At 35.1% G+C, this 11,341-nt stretch overlaps 1 protein-coding gene across 2 annotated transcripts; it reads right to left on the minus strand.

Moving 5' to 3' along the window:
- Positions 1–218: 218 nt before the first annotated feature.
- Positions 219–11,300, minus strand: rasgrp2 (RAS guanyl releasing protein 2 (calcium and DAG-regulated)). 2 transcript variants are annotated; one of them, XM_043220778.1, is made up of 16 exons: positions 11,139–11,300; positions 10,714–10,871; positions 9,804–9,906; positions 9,466–9,522; positions 7,541–7,672; positions 7,079–7,220; positions 6,793–6,966; positions 6,484–6,600; positions 5,907–6,188; positions 5,275–5,355; positions 4,891–4,998; positions 3,463–3,578; positions 3,207–3,348; positions 2,234–2,270; positions 1,991–2,152; positions 219–968 (listed from the first exon to the last, which is right to left on the minus strand). In XM_043220778.1, exons 2-16 carry the CDS (start codon positions 10,781–10,783, stop codon positions 913–915), a joined length of 1,779 nt encoding a protein of 592 aa, XP_043076713.1. In that variant the 5' UTR covers positions 10,784–10,871; positions 11,139–11,300; the 3' UTR covers positions 219–912. The 2 variants fall into 2 exon arrangements, with proteins under 2 accessions (XP_043076713.1, XP_043076714.1); XM_043220779.1 differs by having other exon boundaries at positions 10,714–11,017.
- Between the last annotated feature and the right edge of the window lie 41 nt (positions 11,301–11,341).

Consider the following 11,341-nt stretch of genomic DNA (forward strand, 5'->3'; position numbering starts at 1 on the left):
AAAAAAAAAATATATATATATATATATATATATATATATATATATATATATATATATATATATATATATATATATATATATATATAAATTGTACAATTGCACACTGTCAAATACTATGATGGTCACTTTTGCATCTGAACTTTTCATATATATATATATATATATATATATATATATATATATATATATATATATATATATATATGAAATTTCCTTCTAAAAAATTGCTTTTTTATTTTTATCACCTTTTACTTTCAATTTAATTGCATACAAGGTTGGAGTAAATTTACTCCAAAATATATATTAAGTTATATACTTATGTGTATGTGTGTGTACATATACATATATATATATATATATATATATATATATATATATATATATATATATATACACATATAGGGGACATATTACATTGTAATGGGTTGTTTTTAAGTCTCATATAATCCTAAAACACCATTTAATTTGACATCTATTAAGAGGATGAAAAATGGTTATGAAAAGCAAAATTTACCTACATCATAAGTGTAAGTTTAAGAAAGGACTAAAATAGGAAAAATGTATGCGACATCTTCAAATATTTGAAACTTAACTGGTGCTTTTTTCATCTTTCTTTGAAATCCATGTACTATTTTCAGACCAAAAACCCAGGAGAGATGACAGTATAGGAGAGTTCAAGAGAATGGATCACCTTGGACAACAAACGCATGAACAAACACATGCAGTGCAGCTCTGTCCCTGCTGCCGCGCTTGCTTATGGATTTGCTCCAGGATGTTCCCGTGGAAATAGAGAGGAGAGGAACGTATCTAATGCCAGGAGATGGATTTCTGTTCATGAGAAGGACTTAATAAAAAAGCTCTCAAGCAAGAGGTTGAATGTGTTGGCAATATACATCTTCTTTTCAAACCCCATCAAAGGTGGACATCAAAAACCTCATCCTGTTCCTCCTGAGAGCCGCCTGTGATGACTGTGGAGGTACAGAGAGAGAGAGAAAGAGTCACTCTAGTCACTGCGAGTTATTATCATCGTTTACTCTTTAAAAGATAAATAGACGGGACATGGATTCTACTGCAGTAGCCTGTGTACAGTGTTTTTTTAAGACCACTAGAAAAAAGCGCTTACCATTTTTCTAATTGAAACACACTTTTACCATTTTGTTTGTTTTAATGTAATTTGACGTGGCATTTACAGTAAAATAAAGAAAAATACTTTTCTTTATTATAATTAATTTTATGTTATTAATAGATATTTAGATATAATAGAAATCAATATATGTAAAATATAGCTGTTATGTAAATTCATAATATAAATAACATATGATATATATAAATATTTTATTTAAACATTTGCATAATTTGCCAAATCAAAAATATATATATACAATTATATATACAATTATATAAAAATATATATACAATTATATATATATATATATATATATATATATATATATATAAAATTATGTTTAATTAAATATTAATAATGTAAATAAACAAAGCTAATAAAATAAAACAAATAAAATGTAACAAAAAACGAAAATATATTTTATAAAATGTATTTATATTATTAATTTACTTTTTTTATAATTTACAAAAATTGCCTTGTACTTTTATTTACAAAGATTTCTACTTACTATTAACGCTGATTAAAATAATTGTGTTAAATATAATTTATGGTAATCATAATGTGTGTGTGTGTATAAATATATGTATATATATATTAATAATAATAAAAGAGAAGAGTTGTGTTAGTTTCATTATTTGTAATGGCCATATTTGTATATTTGTAGCTTAATATTTATTATATTTGTAGCTAATATTCTACAAATAAAATAAATAAAAAAAAAAAAAAAAAGAGAGAGAGAGAGCGAGAGAATATATGAATATATATGAATTCCATATTTCTGTTTTGGACCCCACATCTGTAGGTGTTTTATGGTGTGGCGTGTGTTTTATGTTCAAGTACGTTTGTGTATAAATGCGCATTTACCCGGAGTCTCCGCTATCGGCTCTGTGCTGGAGGGTGGAGGAAAGCTGAAAGAGCGTGTGGCTTTAAAGGAAGCGTCACTGTGACAACTGACGCTCTGTGCACGCTTACGGCACTCGATGGCCAGACGACTGCAACAGTCTTTGTGACAGCTCACCCCACAAACTGAAACAACACGGAGGAGGGTCACAGCCCACATTTACACAGGAAAAAGATAAGAGCAGAGATCAACATTTGGTTTCATACCTTTGCATTTGCATCGTTGTTTGTAAAATCCCCATATCTGCAAGAATTAGCATACATTAAATCAGTCTCAATGAGAACATATAACAAAAACAACCAATAAAAGCAACATTTTTGAAACGGGCGCTTTAGTTTAATTCAGTAGTGACAGCACATTTTCGGTAGTGACAATAGAAAATTCGAACTTGCATACTAAACTGCTAATAAAACATATTTGTTTGTTTTGTCCAAATATGAGGATTATGTGTTCCCTTTTTTCACCACTGAAACAATAAATACATAATTATTTGGGGATAACACCCCCCAAAAAATCAAACATGTCACTACTGAAACTCCATCAAATGTTTCGGTATTTTCGATACTTTTGAACCTAGAGATGCTAATCAGCACACAGTCAGCTAGGACAGTGTATATATATATATATATATATATATATATATATATATATATATATATATACACTTTACATGTAAAAACTTTGCAATAAATAAAACTTGGTCTGAGTGCGCCATAAATTGAAATACACCGAAAAAGCTTTTCAAAAACCCTGGTTCAATAAAAACACTGAAGAAAAAGGAAAACAGGTTCTCTGCTCGGGTGGACCTTGACAGGAAATTATAAAATAGGAAGTGGTTACTATCTACACCCAGCTACCAACTGTGAACATAACAACATCTTTCCCACAGACACACCCTTAAACACAACCCCGCTGCACTCACACCGAAAACAGCCCAAGCGCCATAAAACCTCTGACAGCAGAGACAAATATGAACAAATGCAAGCCGTAAATATGATCTGGCTTACGAGTGATAATAAAATAGGCATTACGTGCATCTGTGCTTTCCGAAATAAATACAGACATGGATGTCTGCTTCTCATGATGCTGAAAAGAGCTTATTTCATCTCTTGTGCGGGTTGTCATCACCTTAAGAGATGAAGATAAAGAGGCCGAGCCCCAAACAAAACGTGCACTCACCAAACGAGAGCAGTGCCGACAAAATGAAGGCTTGACGCTGCTCGTCTCTGTAAACGTGTGAACAAAACCCATCTTACAGTTCTGTAAGGAGCTTGCCTTTGTGAAGTACTCAATCATCTCCTCGTGGCTAATTTTACAGTCCCTGGGAGCGAAAATGGAGAACAGAAAGACGGGACTTTTACTGTAGTGTGGACTTTGACAAACAAGGAAAATTAATTACTCCAGATACACTGGACAGATGTCTTGATAAACCCACTGGTTTTGGTCCAGTTCATCAAACTTGCCGAGGTATGGGAAATTGCTCCTGATGATCTCAAACTCTCCTTGGGAAATGTAGCCATCGCCATCAGTGTCGAAATTTTGGAACACTGACTGAAAGTAAGATATTTTCCAATTAGTTCTCTTTTACCACAAGTTCATTTCTTACACAACGTTCTGGAATCCTTATAAAATTTGTGCAATGTCACATACAAGAGCGTTGATTATTGATTACTTGATATAAATGTAAAGTTATCACGTAGCTTACATTTACTACACATTATTATTTGCAAACTATTTGTAAACTAAAAGCGGAATTTAGTTGTTTTATGCTTCCAGAATACGTTCCTTTTCATTTTTGAACAAAATGATTGAGTGAATGATTAATTTACTCGCTCCTAAGGTCAGTTACTTGTATCATTTTTTTGAATGAATCAATGTTTTTGAACAATTCGGATGAGCGAAATGACTCGCTCATAAGGTCAGTCACTTTTTGTATTCCTAATTCAGTGAGCTTTTTGAACGAATCATTTGAGCGAATGATTCAGTGTCATTAGGTCATTAGGTCAGTCAACTCCTAAATGAATCAGTATGTTTGAGAAGTCAGTCACATTTTTTTGTTTAATTTTTTGGGCAAATTTCACTTTTTGTGTTTTAGAACAAACCAGCCGAGTGAAAGATTCAATGACTCACTCTTAAGGTCAGTTGATTGTTTAACTCCTTAACTGAATCAGTGTGTTTCAAAGGCCATTCCTATTTATTTTTATAAATCAGTTGTGTGAAAGATTCAATGACTCACTCATAAGGTCAGTCATTTGTTTCATTCCTGGTTAAATGAATAAGTTGAGTGAATGATTCAGTGTTGCACTCATAAGGCCAGTCAATTATTTAACTCCTGAATTAATCAATGTGTTTGAAAGATCAGTCACTTGTTTCATTTTTTAAACGAATCAGTGTTTTAGAGTCGAGTGTGTTGAGTGATACAAGGTCATAAAGTCATAAAATTATAATTATAATGAACTTGAGGTCATTATAAGGTCAGTCACTTCTTTCATTCCTGATTCAATGAGTTTTATTAACGAATCATTTGAGTAAATGACTAAAACGTCTGACTAAGTGTCAGCCAATTGTTTAACACTTGAATAAATACATGTTTGAAAGAATTAACTGAATGAATGATTTAGTGCCTAACTCATAAAGGAAGTTACCACTAAAACAGACTGACAGTCTGTCTGGAACACGAAAACTGCATGACTAAATGCTGTCACAGGCAATCAGCTTATTATTGCATTTATATACTATTTGTAAACAATATAGTTTATTTGAAAACCAAATAATTATTCTGAAAATTAAAAAAATTATGTTAATAATTTAATAATTATTATAATTAAAAATAAAAATTATAAATGAAATGAAAGTCACATACCTCCACCATTTTTTCAATGTGCTTGTTGATGATGGTTGGATCTGCTTTGGGTTTGACTGAAGATGACCACTGTTCTATTAGAGGAGACTGTGACTTTGTGCTGGTAGTCTAAGAGGCCAGAAATCAATGGCATATTCACTTAGCAAGTGAAAATAAGGCACCGGCAGATATGGATAAATGACTGCTGTCCATTGGTTGAACAGAATAATTATAGAGCAGTGGTTCAGACTCCCAGCTGCAAGTCCACGTAAGTGGATTATGCAAGCAACATGGGAAAATTAATCTGTCAAATTGTGTCATGAGTGGTTGTAATTGGTGGTTTCTACCTCATGGTGGCCAATGATTTGCTATCTGAGCAGTTGTTATGTCGGTGGGGTGACTCACTGATAGTTTATTGCTGCGAGGCTCCCTCTGTAGAGATAACTGATATATCTCATCCTCTGAGTGGTACTGGTCCAACGACACCTGGACGGGAACATAATAAATGTTAATTATGAACAATAATTGATAATTGACATAGATTTGGGAAGTCCATCACAAGCTGTCGCTTGCTTAACTATCAATTTACAATTTATATATATATATATATATATTATATATATATATATATATATATATATATATATATATATATGTATTTTTGTTTTTTTATGCATTTATTTACATAGTTATAATAATAAATAATACATAATTACAAATAAATATTTAAAACATATGTAAGCAAATATTAAGGAAAAAGCACTGGTCATGCCATTATCAGCATAAAGGCACAGCTAAAAACTGCATCTATAAATTAGAAATTAGATTACAAGAATTTTGCTAAATGATTTAAATAAATATATATACATTTCAAATATATGCTATTTTTAATGTATTTTCTATTGATCAGAGAATCCCAAGATTGGCGATTGCCATCATAGAATTCAATTACGTTTTTAAAATGTTTTTATATATATATATATATATATATATATATATATATATATATATATATATTCCACTTATAACAGACTTACTATAAGCAGATTCAGCAGGTCTGAATTGGCTTCTATACTGGGCGGAGTGCTTTGAATAAGCGCCAGCTCTTCTAGGATAGCATACAATTGATGGGTCTTGGTTAGGTTGACCCTAGTCTTCTCCGGGTCAAACCAATCAGACAGGGCCACATGGACGGCAATCAGATCCTTCAAATGCACCCCAAGGATAGGGAAGCGGAATCCCGAACATTCAGAGAAACGCTGACGATAGCGACTGTAGTTTCCAGAGGAGGTGACCAGCTCCACCAATCCATCAAAGACCTGATTAAACGCAGAGGAGGACATCGGACGTCGAAATATAAGGCGAGGGGATTTTGGGTACATGGGTACAAGATATTTCTGCTCATGTTTGGTTGCCTGATAACAGAGCACTTGACTTGAGTATTGATATTTCTGTGCAATCTGGCAGAGTATGAAAATGGCACTTAATCCATCTACTGCAAAGTGGACTTTAACAATCTTATCTCTCATAGCCAGAGTTAGAGTGTTACAGCTGTTTGTTTTTCTTGCCAGTATTGGAGGTGTGTTTACAAAGCAGCTCTCTGGCAGTCCTCACCTTGCGCGTCTCGCTGCCGATGAGTGCCTGCGTATCCTTGAGTCTAGCAATGGAGCTATTGCTGAGCCCACCCACTACCGCCATCAGTGTGTTGAAGTTCTGCAGCTGCAATAACCTCTACATACACACACACACACACACACACAAAGTACAATATGTATATATTCATTTCAAAAACCTAAAACATTTTCTTCAGGTTTAAATTAGATTCTGAATCCCCAGATCTTCAATGTGGTCTGTGAATTATGGACCCCGCTGTAAACAGATTACATGTCTCAAAATATAAGCGGGCGAGCGAGTTGGATTAACCTGGGCCACTTTGATGAATTCACTGATGACAGTGGCTCTCTGCTGAGCTGTAGGCTTACTGAGAACCATGATCTGGATCCACTGGGATACACTGTTAAACAGAGTAATGAAACGCTCCAGAATGGGATTATCCACCGTGCAGCCGTGCATCACGAAACTGTGGTAGTCCTGGAACTGAGGGCGAACAGATTTTTCATTTGCAATATGAACTCAAACTCGAGGTCATGCTATCACGAGCACAAAGGCATGGCTAAATACAGCATCTATAAATTAAAAATTAGATTACCAGAATTTTGCAAAATGATTTGTACTCCATATATGTCAAGTGCTCAGCTAGGGTGGAAGCATCCAGGTGGTCAAAAAGAAGAGAGGTCTTGCGCTTCTTCTGGACCGTTTCGTCTAGATGACGTCGCCATTCGTAAGAGGGACTAAAGGAAAAACCAAAATAAATACTAAAAATAATAATAAAAATTACGTTTACAACCTCTTCTATTACACTGGATTAAATTAACAGGTCAGAGAGATACTACTAATGTTTCTTTTTACTTGGTACACTTGTTTAATATGACTTTTCCATCCTTTTTGACATTCTTATTTGTCATTGACCCAAGAACTTCTAGCTGTTGGAGCGTCTCCGACATGCAGCCTGTTTGTGATGCTCGGTACACTATCCCCCCCCCCCACATCCTCCAGCCCTCTGTATCAAAGGAGCAGCAGTTTGGGTGAGTTCTGTGCCCCTGTGACTCACATGCTGTCTATGTCGATGAGCAGACTACGCCTCACATCTCCATTCTGCTCCAGTCGCTCTTTCAAACCGCGAATCTGCTCAGCCAGTGCGGGGTTCAGGTCAAACTCAGCTGGAAACTCAGATATCCAGTACCTGACAGAGAAAGAGAGACGGAAGACAGAGAGAGCTATGACACAGAGTAGCTGTGCATGAAATAGGTCCAGGCAAGACATCAGGAGGACGAGTATTTTCTGTGAATAGTCTCGCCTCAACCGCTGTATGTGAACTCACGACGCACCTCTGTGATACAACCCAGCTGCCACATGACAAAAAGCATCCACATTTTTACAAGAAATATGCGCTTGCGTGGCCAGAAAGTATGTGGACGCACGCAGCCATAGATGCTTTTGAGCGTGAAATAGGTCTGCATAAATGCATACGTTTCAAAACCATTAGCATTAATAGGGAGTTCTCCTTAAGGGGGCGTTCACACATAACACGTTTTTTTGCTGCTTTCCCAAAGTTTTTTTGATGTTAACACGCAGTAGATGGACGTCTTTGAACGCTCCGCTTACATATCACATCTTTTGCAGCATCTCACTTTGACACTGCAATCTAAAAACGTGCCACTGGAGTCTTAATACCATGATTTTTTCCCCCCATTCCAGTACCCTGCATCTCACATTTTTAAATGCAAAAAACTTGTTCTGTGTGAAAGGCCTCTAAGGAAATTTGCAATCTGCGAATGTCAATATCACTGATTGGGTGAACAAAGCACGCAACGCTTTTAAAAATTGGTTTTTGACCATTAAATGGTCGTTTCCATCTGGTTAACATGTTTTCTTTTACTGATTTAACTGTGCTGTGATTTAACAAATCACAGCACTTACCAATTTTTTGACTCCACTGTCCATGATCATTTATTGAAGCAAGAGCTATTTGGTTTATTGGTTATATTACTACAAAAAATCTACTTGCAATAAGTTGAAATAAGCCTTCTAAATAAAACATGCAATAGCCAATTGGTTATCGGATAACAGTCAGAAACTTGCATTGGTTGGTCCAGCCTGAATAAAAAGTTTTTTTTGGTTAACACTATGCAACATTCATAAAAAAGTTCATGTTAGATATTGTCGTTAATTTGAAATATATAATTTGAAAAGCAGCAGGCACACAATAAAAGACATTGATATTTAATTTAATTTCGGTTGCAATCAAAAATCAAATGTCAATTTAAAGTCTATATTTCTATTTGATATCCAACACTAATGTCAGACGGCGTTATTTGTTTTGTAACCAAAATCCATCATTACGTCAATCTCAAATTGGCATAAAATACAGATGTCAATGTGATTTTTCAATCCTAACCAAAATGCAACATCTATCCAACGTCAACGTCATTTTGTGCCTGCTGAGACTCATACAGGTTCGTACAGAAACGTCCCTTTCAATGTAAGCAAGGCAAGCGGTGTCTGAGATACATTTCCCCATTCGGTTAGATAGGACTTTGTCTTGGATGGCCAAAATCGGCTTTGAGAGGGACTTTGTTCTAATCGAACACTTCATCGTTTCACACCGAGTTTCGTAACACGCGGTTTAAAGCAGCGCTAACCCCCTTGTGAAACATTGCTTTTAATACGGGGTTTAAAAATATGATAACCCAAGGTTAAGAGACATGAAAAGCCCATTTAAAGCCCTTTGGAGGGGCATTATGATACTGAAAGAAAAAGGGTAGGTGCCACTCTGTTATAAAGCTTTGAATATGATTTCCAGCTGTATACTCTACTTGATTTCATGCACCTGTTATTAATGGGTTTATATGAAACAGCCGAACCTCGGATGTCTTCAAGCTTTTAGCCATGCAGTATACGTATAATTATGTATATGTATATAAAAAGACTAAAAATAAAAAAAAAAACAGGTGAACAAATGGCTTTTTAACCTACTTGACAAGGTGACAAATCTGAGACTGGCGATTTGCAGAACAATCCTGTTCATGAGACCTGTAATACTGTCAAGGTAGCTCCACTTCATTACTATTATCGGCTGTTAGGAGTGATGGAAACAGTTTGTGATGCAGTCAGCCCTCTCTATAAAAGACAAACCCCACCCATGACCGAATGTACTAAGTGCTAAATGTCTAGCGTAAAAGCCGGCCTGTCAGCTCTGAAACTAAATGCACAGAGACTTGTGTTTCTTTTCACGTATTTGACATTAATGCTAGTTTTTTGAAATACAGAGTTCTGAGAGAGTATAATGTGACAGGTCTGCTGAAGGAGGATACTTTTGCAGGAGTTTCTTGGCTAGGTCACTGGATGACAGGTACCAGGGATGCATGGTAAGAAACATTCGCACGAGAGATGGCTCTTTCAGAACGCCTTCATTGTCTGCGAGGAAGACAGAAAACCAAACAAACTACACATTAATTACCATGAATCTATTAGCCAATGAATATACAGATAAAGATAGATAGATAGATAGATAGATAGATAGATAGATAGATAGATAGATAGATAGATAGATAGATAGATAGATAGATAGATAGATAGATAGATAGATAGATAGATAGATAGATAGATAGATAAATACAGTAGATAGATAGGTAGATAGTTAGATAGATAGTAGTGTTGTGAAATTTAATTAATTGCATCCGAAATAAAACTTTTAGTTTGTATAATATAGTTTTAGTTTATATATGTGTGTGCACGGTGTATATTGTGCATATGTACACACGTACAGTATATATTTTGAAAATATTTGAATGCACATGCATGTAAATTTAGACTTTACATGTATTGGTATCCATAAAATGTATAAAATATTTAATATATAAACATAAAAACTGAAAATATATATATATATATATATATATATATATATATATATATATATATATATATATATATATATATTATACACACAATTAAAATGTTAATAATGATTAATTTAATATCTTATTATGTAAAACACATGTATTTATTTTATTAGTAACAGTGCTCCATTTCTCTATCCACCAATGGCTTGAAAAACTGAAGATCCCTGTGCTAGAGAAATTAACATGAGAAACAATAAAGAGGTTTGAAAAAATGAAAGAAATAGACACAAATACATACAGTTGAACAAGCCAGTGTTGTTCTGACTGGATGATCAGAGTGTTTACACAAGAGAAGGAGGAAGCAAATATGACCACTGACCAAAGGCTTTGATGCAGGCTTCCACCAGCTCATCCACGCTGGCTGACTGATCCGATGAAACGCTCTCCATCCCTTCCTACTTCACTGTTCTCCACAGCCCCTCCTTTCCCCCCCCACTTAATTTTCCACTCCTCTCTTTGATCCCTCTCTTTTTCAGTCTGAAAACGAGACAACGCCATGCGCGGCAAAGGAAACAGAATCAATAAAGCAGAGAATGGTTCAGATGTGAGAGGTGTCGCCGGTTTTTCATTTTCATCAAAAGCAGACAAATCCCGGTCACACATGGATAATACGGTGGACAAGACTCATCCGGAGAAAAACAAGGTGCATAAAAGAAAAAAAAAAAAATCAAAGATCCATAGGAACCGTTCTCAGACAACAGTAGAAGAAAAAAAAGCCTTGGAAAGATTTTCAAAGGAACTTACCCGTTGAATCTGGCATCAATGGTCAAACAGTGATCACTGATGGTCTTTGAAAGCAGAAGCGCTAATGAACGCTGGGCTTCAGTAGAGCCTCTCTACCCATGTACTGAAAACCACAGAGGGCCTCGCTGGGGTTCACTCCGAGTACAGCTGCCTGTAGACTTCCTGTCAGTTGAGAAATTTACAGCTGTTGCATTTCCTGTTCG

This window comes from Puntigrus tetrazona, chromosome 21 (assembly GCF_018831695.1).
Source record: "Puntigrus tetrazona isolate hp1 chromosome 21, ASM1883169v1, whole genome shotgun sequence".
Classification (NCBI taxonomy): domain Eukaryota; kingdom Metazoa; phylum Chordata; class Actinopteri; order Cypriniformes; family Cyprinidae; genus Puntigrus; species Puntigrus tetrazona.